Source organism: Eumetopias jubatus, unplaced genomic scaffold (assembly GCF_037043125.1).
Source record: "Eumetopias jubatus isolate StellerSeaLion01/CBP00866 unplaced genomic scaffold, mEumJub1_p1.0 scaffold_4, whole genome shotgun sequence".
NCBI classification, from domain to species: Eukaryota; Metazoa; Chordata; class Mammalia; order Carnivora; family Otariidae; genus Eumetopias; species Eumetopias jubatus.
In genome coordinates this window covers 4,108,207-4,125,744 of record NW_028274810.1, presented here as the reverse complement: position 1 = coordinate 4,125,744, position 17,538 = coordinate 4,108,207, and the positions used below count along the sequence as shown (strand labels likewise).

The 17,538-nt window shown below is 37.5% G+C and overlaps 1 protein-coding gene across 1 annotated transcript in view; it reads right to left on the bottom strand.

Moving 5' to 3' along the window:
• The window catches only part of RNF115 (ring finger protein 115), a 64,591-nt gene that overhangs the window by 23,645 nt on the left and 23,408 nt on the right, over positions 1–17,538 (bottom strand). The window contains exon 4 of the mRNA XM_028088198.2: positions 3,317–3,528. Within this exon, the coding sequence (XP_027943999.1) occupies positions 3,317–3,528 (212 nt within the window). The remainder of the gene's footprint in view (positions 1–3,316; positions 3,529–17,538) is intronic.

The window sequence follows — 17,538 nt, the reverse complement described above, 5'->3', positions numbered from 1 at the left end:
CAAGGAGAAGAAAAAAGAAGATTGGTATCTGTAGAAAGAATCATAGAAATAGAAAAATCATTATTTTACAGCCATTATAGTAATAATTCAGGCAAGAATCATCACGTAAAAAACTACTAGGGAACCAGATGTTCATTCAATATCCAAGTATCACCACAGATTATTTATTAATTACAGAGGAGAAAGTGTACCTTTATAAGAAAAGTTTGGCAGACAAGGCTTTAACCAAATGGTCAAACAACACTACCCATGATGGGGAAAGCTGACAATGTGCCCCTCTGCTGCGATAACTCTGAGAAGGATACATCATTTATTTAGTACTCTTGCCCAGATACTTAATCAGAATGAAGAAACAATCAGACAAATTCAAATTAGCGGACATCTTTAAAAAAACACACACACACAAAACCCTGACTTGACTTAAAACTAAGGAAGGTCATGTGTGGGTTTTCCCTGATAGCATGAACTAAATGCCCAGCTACCAGCTAGCACTACCACCAGACATGTACACAAATAAGCCTACAGATGATTTCAGCCCTCAGGCTTTATGTGTTCTAGCTGCGATTCTAGACATCACACAGCACAGAGAAACTATCTCCTACCCTATCTGAATTCCTCAAAGAACTGTTGAGTGATAATACATAATTATTACTGTTTCAAGTCACCAAGTTTTAGGATAATTTGTTATGCAACAACAGATAACTAATATACACTCTAATAAGGCAGAATCTCAATTTTCCTCAGTAGTGCCTACCTCACAGTAGGTACTTCATAGTACCTACTATGGCATAGTATACTTCATGAATGCTAGCCACTAGTAGTAATATAACTTCAACTGGTATAGTTAGAACTATGGTAGGGGAGTGCATGAGGTGCTTTGGGAGAGCACAAAGAAGGGCCTCTGACACAGTCCTGAGGTCACAGGAGGCTTCCTAAATTCAACAAAGGATTAATTGGGTTAAGAAAGCAGTAGAGGTATTTCTGCCAAAGGAAACAGATTAAGTAAAGGTAAACAAGCTAGAAACACCATGGTGTATGTAGAGAATGATAAGTTTTATATTGGTGGAATAAAAGGAGGAAGTGACAGGAAACAAGGTTGCAGAGTTCAGAAACATAGAGGCCCTTGTATATGAAGTTATGGACCCTATGACAATGGATCTTATAGAGAGAAGTGACAGAGATTTGAAAATTTAGGTAAGTAATCCTGTCAGGGTCCTGGGATTGAGCCCCACCCCCCCCACCCCCCCACCCCCCCCGCATCGGGCTCCCTGCTCAGCGGGGAGCCTACTTCTCCCTCTCCCTGCCACTCCCCCTGTTTGCACTCTCTCTCTCTCCCTGTCAAATAAATAAAATGTTTAAAAAAAAAAAAAAAATTACCAGTGCTTAAATCTCACCCAGAATACTTGAACCGAAATCCTTGGGGACAGGGACCAGGTATCAGGATTTTTAAAAATACCTCAGTGACACTAATGTAGAGCCAGAGTTGAAAACCATGCTGCTACAGTGTGGGGGAGGGTGGGGGAGCAGCAAAGGGGAAAAAGGAAGCAGGGAGATGAAAATGGATGAAACTAAATCTCAGAGGAAATAGGTAAAGAATGAGTCAGAAACATGGGCTGATGGAGTTACTTTGAAAACAAAGGCGGGATACCTCATCTTAGGAGACTGGAAGGAGAAATAAATATTAATGTAGAAAAATTTGACCCAGGGTTTTTGGGAGTTCATGTCTGAGGCCCCAATTTTCAAAATGAAGAATACAATCAGCTGCTGAGAATCAGCTACCAGACAAGAAATTTGGAGTGAAATTTGGCGGAAGTTCAAAATTATTTCCTGAGGGGAATGCAAATTAAAAGACTAATCAAAAGCATTGACAGTCTAATGGAGATTAAATACACTTTGCCAGCTGCAGGGGCACCAATGGGCACATTAATGATTTTCCTCCAGCAGTATTCAGCCATTCCCTCAGGGGAGGAACAAGGTAAAAGCAGACCACAGCACTGATCCAAAATTGGCAGTTTAGTGGGTAGCAGAAAATAAGTGCACAAGGGGTAAAACTGTAGATGAGCTGTAGCTGAGGAGTTCAACAGTGGGGTCCATACCACGTAGAGAAAGGAAACTACATGCGGTTTAACCGGCACAGATTTGCCTCTCAGCACCATACGTTATTACAAAGGTCTAAGATTTTTTGGCTTTTGTCCTTGACAATCCCATTAAATCAGATTTCCTATATCTTATTATTGTCCTAAGAAGAAATGTCTACAACTAACTTTGAAATTCATAAGATATAATATGAACTAATGGACAAATAAGTGGATAGATATGTGATAAAGCAAGTATAGTAAGCTATTAATAGTAAAATCTAGAAGATGTATATATGTAAGGGAGTGTAGGCTCTAAAACAGCACTGTCCAATAGCACTTTCTGAGATAACGGAAATGTTCTATAATCTGTGCTGTAAAATATGGTAACTACCAGCAATCTGTAGCTACTGAACCCTTGAAATGTGGCTACTGTGACTGAAGAATTTTGAGTTTTATTAACTTTTAATTAATTTAAATCGATATAACCCCATGTGGCTAGTGGCTGCCATGCAGCACTAGATTCATACATCCCTGGATTCAAGTAAATCCTGGATCTACCACTGATCCAGGTTATTTTATTTCTCTGAGTCTTATTTTATTCTTATATAAAATAAGAATAGCAATAGCACCTACTAATTCATATGGATTAAATAAGCAGATAAAGCATGAAGTACCATCCTAAGCATATGGCAAACACTTTTAAAAATTCATGTTTATTATTCCTACAAAATGGGCTCTATGAGATCAAAGGTCAGCATCTGTTTTGCTCACCACTGTATCCCCAATATCTAATAGAAGTGTTCCAGCATAAAAGACATTCAATAAACATTTGCTGCATGAATGTTTTTACAGTCACAAGACTATATTTCTATTAAATTTCATATTAAGTCCATTGCTCCAATCTCTTGAGGTCTTTTTGAATCCTAATGTTGTCCAATATACTGGATATCCCTTTCAGTATTTTCTGATAAACAAATGTATCACCTATATATTAATCTAAGACATTAATAAAATTAACCAGAGACCTATATCATTAGTTTTAGCATCCTTTAGTTTATCATCATTTGTTAACTGGTAGCAGTTGAGAAGAAACATTCAGTTTAACTTCACCTTCATTCTGTTTATATCTCCATCTTGTCCATAAAGGTAAGAAGTATAAGAACCTTATAAAGATTAGATTATGCCAATACATCCTTCATTGCAACTACCCTTAAAGAGAACTTAAAGAAAAAACTCACCCTTCAATAGCTGGGGATCTATCAGGACGAGTACTTCCTCGTGATCTGTACCTTCGAGTCATTGGCAGCCGTGGAGGACGACTTGGTCCCCAGAAGTCAGTGTGAGTTTGGTGACCCCTCTCATTGGCTCTATTATCTTGGTCCAGTGGATTGCTACTTAGAAATGGTCTAAAATCTGGGAAAAACATCGTGTGGTCCAAATGCTCCCAGAGCTAGTAAAAACCAGAAATAAACAACACGTTACTGGTTTCAAGATCAGAGGAAAGAGGAAATGGTAAGAATAAATACTGAAAAAGGAGGAAAAAAGATTTTTTTGGAATAGTTTTTAACAGTTCGAAATTCAGCAGTTCCAAACTATAGACTATAGAAGTGTATATTTCCCTAATTTCATAGAGGAGAAAAGAAATGTCTTTCAAGTGCATATATGGTGTGTGTGTGTGTGTACGGGGGGGCACTTACGTACTGAGAAACTTAAATTTCCCTCATACAGAAACAAGCCAACAGCTGGACCCTTTCCTTAATAATGACCTCATATCCACATGCCTCTGGCCAGTTTCCCCTTCTGAAGTAAAAATGTGAGCCAGACATGCCCATGGACTTCTGTTCTAAGCACAATCATTTAGATCATCATATTCTTGTGCTTTGTCACAAATAACATCCACATTTCTACTATATAATAACCTAAGATTTAAATAAAATGGATGTAGTTACACATTTTTTACAGATCATTACTACAAAGTGGAGACAGAGGACTACAAAATACTTCTATTATCTAGAAACTGCATCAGAAAGGGACATTGTCAAAGCTGTGCCAAAGCAGTGCAGGAATGTTTGATAAGACTATTCTGTTGTACATATTTTATCACTCAAAGGGTGTTGTTGGGGGTGTGGGGACAGGAGTAGGGGGGATGTGTGTTTGGAATTATTCAACAAAGAGTGAATGGAAAAAAACAAACCACAACTGAAATAATTTAAATTTTATTTATCTGTACACCAGATATTTTAGAGTTCCAGAGAATACTACCTATTTCACTCTATCCAACCAAGCACATAACTCTGGTTACATCCTGGTCTTTTCATTTTGTTTCAAAGTTTTAAGTCTAACAGAAAAACTCATTATTTAATGTATATATAATAAGAGGGACACAAAACTGCTCAGCACATGACCTTAGGTCTTAAAATCCTCACAGCCCTCCTGCTCCAGACTGATCATTTCTTCCAGAGACCCCATACTAACAACAAGCCTCCTCTAGAAACATTCAGAGAACGGATTAGCAGCCCAGCCGCACGTTAAAGCTCATCTGATTTCAGACCCCACTCTAATCTCAACCTAACATCCAATAACTTGTCAAATCGATTCTTGAAATTAAGGAGTTTGTTTACGTTTGTCAAAAATGTTATTTTTGCCATTTTTTCCGGTTTACATTTTGCTTCTTGATTTTCAAAGATGGTTCCTCCTCCTTTAAAAAATACACAATAAATGTATTACAAAAATGTGAACGCAGAATATAAAATATGAAGTGCAATACAGTCTCCATTCATTCAGCCATGACCAATCCCTACCCCTAATTCCTACTCAGAGGTTAATTTGGTGTGTAGAATTCCAATCTTTAAATATCTTTGTGTTAACACACACACACACACACACACACACACACACACTCTCTCTCTCCCTCTCTAAGTCAACAAATGAAACGTTTAGCATGTACTCTGTCCCAATCACTTTCTGGGAACTATTTAAGATATGGCAGTGAATAAGATGTTATAAAAAAAAAAAAAAAAAGAACCTCTGCCCCAATGGATTTCATTTTTAAGTGGGAAGAGATACTATCCCTCCCCACAAATGGAAGGTGAAAGAAACTGTAGATAGGAGACAGGGATAAAAAACATAGAGGAAAAAGAGGCTTGCACTGACTCAGAACAAAGTCCTATCATTATTTTCAAGAGCACCATAATGGATATTTTATATTTTATGTAGTCTTTAACATTGCTATTATGGTATCTAGTATCTGATACATGTAAAATATAATGAGGTATAAGAAAATAAAATATATACCCATGTAACCATCACTAAAGCCACTGAAACCCTCTGTGTGTCCCTCCCTGCCCTGACCTCCAGTAACCACAACCCATAATTTTTTGTTTATTATCCCCTTGCTTTTCTTTACAGTTTTACTAGAAATGTATATATCCCTAATAAAATGTGACTTATGAATTATAAAAGTGCCTTATGAAAGCACTTGCTTTTTTGGCTGCACATGTTGGTGCATTCATTTTCACACACATTTTATACCACACTTTTAAAAATCTTTTCTCCTCAATAAACATCTAGATTGTTTCCAGGTTTTTGCTATTACAAACAGCCAGTGTGAACATTCATATATGTGTCATCTGCTGCAGAGATAGAAAAGTCTCTCCATTTAGCAGTTTGTACAACTTTATATGTTCCATATATCTTCAATTTTACTAGGTAAGCCCAAATTGTTTTGCACAGTAACTATCAACTCACACATCCACCAAGAGTTTCCAATGTACCAAATCCTGGCAAGCACTAGATATCACAGGGCTTTTGTTTTTGTTTTTAGTTTTTACCAATCTGCTAGACAGAAAATATATCTCATTGTAAGGTTTGCTTTTTTTTTTGTTTCTGGTCTATAAGAATAAATAGGAGAGTTTATTTAAAATGCATATTCTTTGGCCCTAGTCCAAAAAGTAAATTCAATAGGTCTACAGTGAGTCTGAAAGACTCCCTTTAGCCTTTCTTGTATGGAAGGTCTATTAGCAGTGAAATCCCTCAAATGTTGTTTATCTGGGAATGTCTTAATTTCTCCTTCATTCTTGAAAGATACTTTTGCGAGAGTTTGGTTTTTTTCTAATTAAGGGATTTTATTTATTTGAGAGAAAGAGTGAACAAGCAGGGGGAGGGGAGAGGGCAGAGGGAGAGGGCAGAGGGAGAGGGAGAATCAGACTCCCCACTGAGCAGAGAGCACTCCAAGGGGCTGGATCTTGGGACCCTGAGATCAGGACCTGAGCCTAACGAAGGCAGACGCTTAACCAACTGAGCCACCCAGGTGCCCCACTTTTGCCAGATTTTGAATTCTTGGTTGGCAGTTTTTTCTTTCAGCACTTTAAAATGTCATCACTGCCTTCTAGCCCTCAATATTAACTCAACCTTGAATTCTTTTTTTTTAAATTTCATTTATTTAAGAGAGAGAGCACAAGCAGAGGGAGCGGCAGGCAGAGGGAGAGGGAAAAGCAGGCTCCCCGCTGATCAGGGAGCCCAATGCACGGCTTGATCCCAGGACCCTGCGATCATGACCTGAGCTGAAGGCAGATGGCTTAACCCACTGAGCCACCCAGGCACCGCGCCCCCAACCTTGAATTCTTAGGATGAACACAAGCTAGCTTATAATACATTGCTGCATTCTATTTCTGGGGTTTTCTGCATCTATGTTCATGACAGAATTGGCCTCTAATTTTCCTTTTGTGTACTATCCTTGTCTGATTTTGCTATCAAGTTATCTTAGCCCCATAAAATATATTAGGAAGCATTCTTTTTCATATGGACATCCTGTAGCATAGAAATAGAATTACTGGGTATGAGCATTTTAAATTTTGTTAGAGAATACCAAGCTACCCTCCAAAGGTCTATACCAATTTATACTCCCGCCAGAGTACAAGAGCTTACATTCTCCCATACTCTTGCCAACACTGTTTTTTAATAACTTTTAAAAACTTCTGATGTCCAATTGGATGAACAAAAAATAATATGCACACTAAAAACATTAATAAGATTTCTCTAAATACTAGTGAAATAAAGCACCTTTTCATTTTAACTGCCATTTTTACTTATCATCAGACTTATTTCCCTTTCTAGGGACAGTCCCACCTCTGGTAAAGATCGCTGGTTTCTAGTATGAAAAGTGGTCTACAACACAAAGTTTTGCTTGTCCCCCAATTCCAACGTAAATGCAACATTTAAATATCCAAAACTGTACTTGCCTTTAATAAGTGAAAAAGTATTATCCCCTCCACGTTTTCCATCATCCAACTCACTTACATAAACTATAGGAAATGTACAATTCCCTTACTATATGAATAAAGTTCCAGAAAGTTTGCTCACAGAAAAGAACTCTCAAAGCAATCATGATAATTAACATAAAAACTAAGTATCTGAGAATTTTGACTAGAAGAAAAATCAAGTACCAAACCAAGATTCTAATATCAATAATCTGCACTGATAATTATACAACTTGTTATCACATCTAATACATGTAAAAATTCTGAAGGAATTCAAGATTAGAAGCAGCTGCAACATCAACATGAAGCATTTTGCTACTTGTTTGGAAACTGAAAATTAGCATAAACAAATAATAACAATCAATGTATCTGTCCCAAATAGTGCACGTTGGCCACAGAACACAAGATAAAAAGCACACTACACAAATTTATACCAAATCAACACTAAGGATAAGAACAGCTTCAGGTCATTTGCTTCTGAGTAGACTTAAACAAGCATAAGAGAAAAAAAAATAACTCTTCCATAAAACTGCGGGTTCGGGACATGGCTTATGTATAAGTAAAACCAAAGACCACTATTACAAAGTTTTGGTGAAACATCCAAAAGATTCACAGAGACCGTTTATTTGACAAGTTTTGCTTGAAAAACTGAAATGCTACTCTGAATGGAGGTAAAAAGACAATGCTTCTGAAAATACCTGTGCTGAAATTTACAATATAAAAAACAGGATGGACAATACTTTCCATTTAGCAGAATTTGCCATTAGCTAACCATGATCACATCAGCATCTCTTAAAATATTATTGTCTGTTCCTCAAAAGTTAAACAGTTACCATAGCACCCAGCAATTTCACATCTAGTTATATATCTAAGAAAACATACGTTCACACAAAAATTTATACACAAATATTCCTTATTCATAACAGCTAAATAGTGTAAACAACCAAATGCCCACCAACGGATGAGTGAATAAAGTGTAGTACTCTATACATACAACTGAAATACTATGTAGCCATAAAAAAAAAATAAAGTACTGATACATGCTACAACATGGATGAACCATGAAAACAACATGGTAAGTGAAAGAAATCAGTCACAGGAAGTCCGATGCAGGACTCGATCCCAGGACTCTAGGATCATGACCTGAGCCGAAGGCAGTTGCTTAACCAACTGAGCCACCCAGGCATCTGCTTCTCCCTCTGACCCTCCCCCCTCTCATGCTCTCTCTCCATCTCATTCTCTCTCTCAAATAAATAAAATCTTTAAAAAAAAAGAAAAAGAAAAAGAAATCAGTCACAAAGGTCACATAATGTATGATTTATATAAAATGTCCCAAATAGGCAAATCCAGAGAAAACAGATTGGTGGTTACCTACGGCTGAGGGAACTGGGAAGAAAAAAGGAGTGACTACTAATGGATACAGGGTTATTTTTGGGGGTGAAAAAAGTTTTAGAATTAGTGGGGATGGTTATACACTGTGAATATACTAAAACCACTGAATTGCACACTTTAAAGGTTAAATTACAAGGTGTGTGAATTATATCTTTTAAATTAAAACACTATAGTCTCAGGTGGCTCAGTCGGTTAAGCATCTGCCTTCGGCTCAGGTCAGGGGTCCTGGGATCGAGCCCCGCATTGGGCTTTCTGGGCTCTCTACTCAGCAGGGAGTCTGCTTCTCCCTCTATGCTTTCCCTCTCTCTCTCAATAAATAAATAAAATCTTAAGAAAAAACAAACTACAGTCTCACAGAGATAAATCAATTGAGAGTACAATTTTGAAAAAGTTCACAAGCAACTTTATGAAAACATTAAATCAAGATAAAAGAACACACCCATCAGCTCCAAATGTTTTCTAGTGCCCCTAGGTAATCCCTTCCTCCTGCCCCTAAGCAACCACTGATCTTCCTGTGGTTTGCATTTTCTAGAATTTTATATTTTCTAGAATTTCATGTAAAAACGATCATATTGTATGTACTCTGGCTTCCTTCACTCAATTATTTTGACATTCATCCATATTTTACCAATGGTTTATGCTGAGTAGTATTCCATAATATAAAACTATACCACAATTCGTCTACCCACCTACTTGTTGATGGGTTGATTTTGGTTACTTCTAATTTTTAGCTATTAGAAATAAAGTTGCTATGAACATGTGTATACATATTTATATATGCAGATTCATCTTTTTTTATTAAAAAAACAGTATGTTTTCTTAAGTGGTTGTACCATTTTTTTTTTAAAGAAGGAATTTTTTTTTTAAAGATTTTATTTATTTATTTGACACACAGAGAGAGCGAGAGAGAGAGAGAGAGAGAGAGAGAGAGAGAGAGGGAGAGAGCACGAGCAGGGGGAGCGGCAGGCAGAGGGAGAAGCAGGCTTCCTGCATGAGGAGGGAGCCCGACATGGGGCTCGATCCCAGGACCCCGGGACCATGGCCTGAGCTGAAGGCAGCGGTTTAACCAACTGAGCCACCTAGGCGCCCCAGTGGTTGTACCATTTTTACATTCAATTTCAGTTGTTTCACAGCCTCACCAGCAGTTCATATGGTCAGTCTTTCAAATTTTAGCCATTCAGATAGTTGTATAGTGGTATTTCATTGTGGTTTTAACTTGCATTTCCCTAATGATTAATGACGTTGAGCATTTCTTTTTTTTGATGTTGAGCATTATTTTTTGCATGCTTATTTGCCATCTGTGTATTTTTTTTGATGAAGCAAATTGTTTAAATCTTTCGTCATTTTCGAAAAATGGGTTCTTTTCTTATTATTCCATTTTAAGAGTTCTCTACGTAGTCTGGATACAAGTCCTTTATGAGATAAATGATCTGAAAACATTTTCCACTAGACTGTGGCTTGTCCCTTTATTCTTATGAAGACGAGTAAAAATTTTTAATTTTGATGACATCCAATTTATCAATTTTTCCTTTTATGAGTCACACTTTTGGTGTCATATCTAAGAAATCTTTGCCTAACCCAAGGTTATAAAGATTTTCTCCCGTGTTTTCTTCTTCAAGGTATAAAAAGTTTTACATTTAGGTCTACTATCCATCTTGAAGTAATTTTTATATATGGTTTAAAGCATGTATCTAAGCTCATATTGTTGGTACTGTGAATATCCAAATGTTTCAGCACATTTAAAAGGCCATCCTTTTTCTCCTGGACTGCCTCTGTACCTTTGTCAAAATCAGTTGTCAATAATGTGTGTGTGTTTCTGGACTCTGGGTATTCTGTTCTTTTGATCCATCTTTTTGGCAATACCACAGTCTTGATTACTGTAGCTTTATAATAAGCTCTGAAATCAGGTATTATTAGTCCTCCAACTTTTTTCTTCTTTTTCTGAGAAGTTTTAGCTATTCTACACACCTTGCATTTCCATGTGAATTTTAAAATCTGCTTGTCAATTTCTAAGTTGACTGGGATCTTTATGGGAATTACACTGAATTATAAATGACATCCCAACAATATTAAGTTGATCCTGAGTGGGACACAGTTCTCCATTTATTTAGGTGTTCTTCAACTTCTCTAAGTAACGTTTTGTAGTTCTCCATGTTCAGATCTTACACATCTTTTCTGAAAAAGTATTTCATATTTGTATACTATTGTAAATTATGGGTTTTTTAAGATTTTATTTATTTGAGAGAGAGAATGAGAGAGAGAGAGTACATGAGAGGGGTGAGGGTCAGAGGGAGAAGCAGACTCCCCACTGAGCAGGGAGCCCGATGTGGGACTCGATCCCAGGACTCCAGGATCATGACCTGAGCCGAAGGCAGTCGCTTAACCAACTGAGCCACCAGGCGCCCTGTAAATTATTTTTTAAATTCGATTTCCAACTGTTGCTAATATGTAAATATATAATTGATTTTTGTATGTTTTTCTCCTGTAACTTTGCTAAATTCACTAGTTCTAATAGCTTTCTTATAGATTCCATCAGGTTTTCAACGTAAAAGATCATGCCCACCATGAAGAGTTTTCGTCTTCCTTTCCAATCTGCATACCACTTACATCTGTCTGTCTCTACCTATCTTACCTTATTGCACTGGCTAGAACCTCCAAAACAACGCTGAACACAAGTGATGAGAAAAGACATCCTGGTCTTTTTCCTGATCTTAGCTAGAAAACAATGTGTTTCACCACTATGATGTGAGTTGTAGGATTTTAGTAGATGTACTTTGTCAGATAAAGGCTGTTCCCATCTATTTTAGTTTGCTCAGAGTTTTTATGTGTCTGATGATGTCAGATGGTTACGTGTCTGCCTTCAGCTCAGGTCATGATCCCAGGGTCCTGGGATCGAGCCCCACGTCGGGCTCCTGGCTCGGCGGGGAGCCTACTTCTCCCTCTCCCTCTGCCTCTCTCCCTGCTCATGATCTATCTCTGTGTCTCAAATGAATAAATAAAATCTTTAAAAAAAATTGATGTTAGGGATGTGAGGGTGATCTGGCTGCGACATCTGTCACCCCATTGATCGCCAGGGTTGATTTGGCTGATCTGGCTGGCTAGGCAGGGATCCCCTTTCTCCCTCACCACTCCATGTGCATCCCTCCTGAAGCTGCACGCTCAGTCGAAGAGGACGACCTTCCCCGATAGAGAAGGACCGTTCTTCGGTCAAGGGTTTATGAGTAGCTGCACTCCCCTGCTAGAACCCCCAAAAACTGATGTTAGGGGCCCCTGGGTGGCTCACGTCAGTTAAGCATCTGGTTCTTGATTTTGTCTCAGGTCATGATCTCAGGGTCGTGAGCTCGAGCCCCAGGCTGGACTCTGTGCTGGGCATGGAGCCTGCTTAAGATTCTCTCCCTCTCCCTCTGCACCCCCAGACAAGCATGTGCGTGCTCTCTCTCTAAGAAAAAACTCATGTTAGATTTTGTCAAATGCTTTATCTGCATCCACTGAGATGACTACGGTTTTTACTTTGTAGTGTACTATGGTGAGTTACATTGTTTGATGTTGAACTAACATTCAAATTATGAACTAATCTTCCACTGCTGAAATAAATCCCATTTGAGCATGATATCAAACCATTCTCATATACTGTTGGGTTCTATTTGCTAAAATTTTGTTTAGGATTTTCACATCTACATTCATAGGGGATACCAGTCTACAGTTTTCTGTTCTTGTAATATCTCTAAAAAACATTTTTTAAGTTTATTTATTTATTTAAGTAATCTCTACAACTCAACGTGGGGCTCGAACTCACAACCCCTAGATCAAGAGTCACATGCTCTTCCGACTGAGCCAGCCAGGTTCCCCGCTAGAATTTTATTTTCGAAAAATGTTTGAACACAATTGCTTAACAAGTCCACCAACATAACTAAACCAGGTTTTGGCCAATAAATAAATTTCTAAAAAATTACACGATTTTTATTATTTTATTTTATAATTTTATAATTTTATATAATTTTATTTTTATTATGTAATTTTTATTTTAATATTTATAATTTTATTTATTTTTATTATTTTTATGTAAGTTTTCACAAAGTATACCATTTTGGAAGATAATTATATGGTTACTATATGGTTATAATGGCTGTAGAAGCATTCTACCTTTAATCTGCCATTAGTAGCAGAGTTAAATGGCATTAGATTAGCAGCTCCAACCACCTCTATCTTATTTTGAGCTGTGTGTGAACTCTAAAGGAGGGTAACTCTTGATCCTTGGTTTTTAGATACCGGAGACCTAAACTATATCTTCATCCTAAGAAAGGCAGTAGCATTTATTGGCAAACAGGCAAAGAAGTGCAGGGGTCCCATTTACCATAGAAACAAAGCTTCTACTTAGAGGTAAATGGAAAGTTGAATAAAATTATTGCTAAGAGGACAATTTAAAAGACCTATACTTTAAAAGGTCGTCTCCAGGAAACAGATTTGTTCAATAAGTTAAGGAAAAATTAGAATAATTTAAGAAGAATAATAAACTTTAGAATGATTTCGAGGAGCAGAGAGAATAACTGAAAGAAAAGTAAAAAAAAAAAAAACATGTTCATCCTCCAATCAACTCAGGGTGCTTGGAATATAAGACTTAAAAGTAAATGGAGGGACACCTGGGTGGCTCAGCTGGTTAAGCATCTGCCTTTGGCTCAGGTCATGACCCTCGGGTCCTGGGATCAAGTCCTGCACTGCTTCTCCCTCTGCCTGCCACTCCCCCTATTTGTGTACACTCTCGCTCACGCTCTCTCTCTGACAAATAAAATCTTTTTAAAAAATAAAAATAAAACCTTATTAAAAAAATAATAATAAAAGTAAGCGGAATTGCAGAGGTTTATAATATACTGCCTAGGCAAGAAAAGGGCCCTCAAAAAGAAATCTCAAGACTACAGTTGCAACCATGGCAAATTCCTAAATTTTACCAAAATATAGAGGTTAAATGCCACTCACAAAGAAAAAATGTGACGTACACCCCGATTCCCCCAGTAATATAAACACTGCGCCATTAACAATCTCTTGAAAGGCACCTTTGCCCAAATGAGTTTAAATTTACAGGCCATGGACTGTGGGTAACTGCACTCACTGAAGAGAAACCAGCAAGGCTGACACCAAGAATATTTTGGTTTACCCTTTTTCCTTCAGTTACCAATAAGTTCGTGGTCTTTGCTAATTTGTGGTTATTGGTGTGAACTTCGTATGCACTCAATTATGGAAACAGAGTTATTTTTTCAACAACTGCGAAAAGCTCAAGAGTTTTCCTTGACATTTCCAAACTGACTGGATGTGAAGCAGGTGCCATGAAATGAGCTCTTTTAAGCCTTCACGCTAAAAAATGAGACACACGAAAGATTTGGTTGAATTTTTCAATCCAGGTTGCAACTGCTCAAAGAAGCCAAACTCTACCTGGCACCTGAGTGCAAGCCCTCTGGCTGACACTGAGAAGAGTAAACAGGTAAAGGATGGTTAACCTGGGTAAGGACGGTTTAAAATCTTTAACTTCTTTTTATTAGATCGAATCATTTAAAATTGCCATTTTGGGGGGATGCCTGCGTGGCTCAGCTGGCTGAGTGTCAGACCCTTGATTTAGGCTCAGGTCATGATCTCAGGGTTGTGAGATCAAGCCCCACGTCAGGCTCTGTGCTCAGTGGGGATCTGCTGGAGATTCTCCCCCTCAGCCCATCTGTGCTCACTTGTGCAAGTGCACTCTCTCTAAAATAAATAAATCTCTTTAAAAACACGTAATAAAATTGCCATTTTTGTAGGTCAAAAACAGAATATCAACAATTTTGTTTAGTTTAATGTAATTTACTTTATATTGTTCTTTACTATTTCAGAGCCTTCTCCACAGGTCCCAGGAGCACACACAAAAGAACAGAGTTGGTACTGGAGACAGTCCTTCATGAAGGTAAAGGCAAAACTGCTCTTATGTATTACTGATCTCCCCCAGCTGCGACAGTCACTACTGCCACACCCCTGCTAATTTCAGGCTTAAATTACTAAACCCAAAGTGAAAAGGGAAGAATCAGATCTCTCATTTCCATCTCTGACCTCTTCATTCATTCCTCATTACTCTTCTCTACCACAGGAGTGATGTATCTGATTGGTGAGTGGCAAGAGCCTGACATCTGCTGATTCACCATTCATTCATTCATTTCTCCAATGGATGGGGTTCACATATTAGGAAGCTACGCAAATTCAAAAGAAATAGTTCTGAGTATGAATGCCTGCTCTGCAACCTCTAATTCTCAGGTGAGTCATCCTATATAGACTCAGGATGTCCATTTGGCCACAGATCAATTATGTTCACCAATATGGTTGAATAGAGCTAAATTTTTATTTCCATCTGGCTTCTATATTTCTCAATGCGTTCTAGATTCAGAGGTGGAGGAAAGAGATACGATCAACAATGAACTATCACATATAAACAGACATGTTTAACATAGGATAACAGTTCAATAAATACAGTACAGACATGAAACAATATGAACTCATAAAATTTATAATTCTTTTAACAAAAAGAGACAAAAAAAAGATTTTTTACATAATCCTAAATAAATGTTAAAAAGCAGAAATACAATATGGTATACTCTGTGAATGCCTCTGAAAAAAGTAATGAATCATGCAAGCAAAAAATGTAAAGTATTATGCAAAGAAATAAAGATAAAATAATGAGAAAACAGATTTTTCATTTTTTAAAAAATCTTCTTAATGTTGTTATAGTATCTTTTGGTACCAATGACTCAAGACAAAACCTGAAAGGAAATGTGTAGAGAAAAGGAGCTCCTGGAATAGTGTGACTCCAGATGTTTTTAATACCTTTTTATTGTCACTATAATGCTACATCGTGTACCAAAAGAAATTTTAAATCAATAAACCTAAATCAGAATGCTTCGAGCACCCTAACCTCCTGTGTATACTGGGAGTTCTGTGTCCAGGAAGCCATCTATCTTATTTTCTGCTCATCGGAGGCAGCAGCCGCAAGCCACTCTTGCACTGAAGTGATCCATTTAGGTAAGCTGAGACTCTCAGATCAAAAGCCTCACTGGCTCCAGGTCATGGTCAGAAGCTTTCAAGTAATCAATGAAACCCTCAGGTAGCCATGGGCTCAATTCCCCAGGTTACCACCAGGAGCCTCAATACAGCAATGTCCTTCCTCTCTACAAACTGCTAGCAACATTCCTAGATTCATTCTCCACTGACTCTCACACAATACTCAAACAAAACTCCCATTTAACTGGAAACCCTCCTCCCACCCTCACTCCAACTTTACCCACTCTCTCTCTCTGAGATCCACTTAATAAAAAAATGTTAAAAATACTGATTTTGTTAAAAGTTTTGCTTGGACTAAGCCTCTTCTAACGTATCTAGTATTTTAAGAATTCAGCTATTAGTAAACAGAAAATAACCTTTTCTCTCTACAAGGAACTCTGGCTGAAGAAAAACAAAACAAAATTCAGCATAAGCTTTTGCTGAAATTATAAACTAAAATATGGAAAAGGAAAATAACTTTGGTTTCTATTTATAATTTTGTAAGTGTTTTATCCAGGGACATGAGTATAAAACCTTACAGCTTATGAGTATTATTTTGAGATAGTTTTCCTCACCTCATTGTGTATCTGAATTCCATCTACCCTGTAAGGCTCCAATACATGATGCCTTGTTTTAACTTCCCCATGAGGGAGTTTTACCTTTTCCATGAAGTTTAAATAATGGCTAAAATGTATTAAAACTCACTGCATGGCAGGCACATTAGCTTTCATTTAATCTGCACAATCCTATGAGGTAGATATTATTTTCCCCAATTTACAGACAAAGAAACAGAAGCACAAAGAGATTCTAAGTAATTTTGCCCAGGTTACATAGCCAGTTAAGTGGTGGACCCAGGATTTGAATTCAGGCAATCTTGTTCCAGGCATACAACTATGTCATTTGACCTCTCTCCTAAACACTCTGGTCTTCCCAGAGGCCGCAGCCTACCAATCGCTCCCTTCTACTGTACTTGTTACATATGCCCCACAATAAGCTTATCACGCTCTCTGCATACTCTGTTGTTTTCTTATTTGCTTCATATGTGTTTGCACTTGCTGCCCAACTAAATTATAAGTTCCTTGCAGGCAAGGCAACCATGACATTTGCTTCTTGTCCCTACTTCCAGCAGAATGCTGTGTATAATACATTCAGCTAAGAAGCTAACTGATTTAAATCCCTGGCAATTTCTGTAGCATAAAGACAGGGTTTTTTTCTATTTTTTAAATGCAAAATATAATTAAAAAAGGAGCAAACTGACATACTCAGGCATGATGACAAGGGAATTCTACAGAGGGAAAACTGGGCATAATCCTGCCCTTGCTATAAACCCTAAGGGACATGAAGCCACAGGCTATGATTCAGCAAAATTAACCTGAAGGATAGCTCATGCCACCAGTGACAGATTTAGCAATATTAAAGTTAGGAAAATGACTAGCTATATTTATTTTTCTTCCTAATGCATCTCCCCTGATGAGTCATATCTATAAAACTGACAGACCAATGTTTTTCCATTTCCTAAGAGACTTACATTTAAAGAAAATCAGATGAAGTTTCTTCAGCATATGTATAATCAGTAAGCGACAATCTGTGTTATCAGGAATAGCACACACAGGGAAACACATACTAAAATCAAAAAGGCTTCCAGGCCTGGCAAGCATAACAAATTTTAAATAATGTTTTTCAATCTATCAAAATGAGAAAAATAGGAGTTCAAAGACATGAAAAGTCTTGCAAAGCACACTCTAATCGGCCCATGT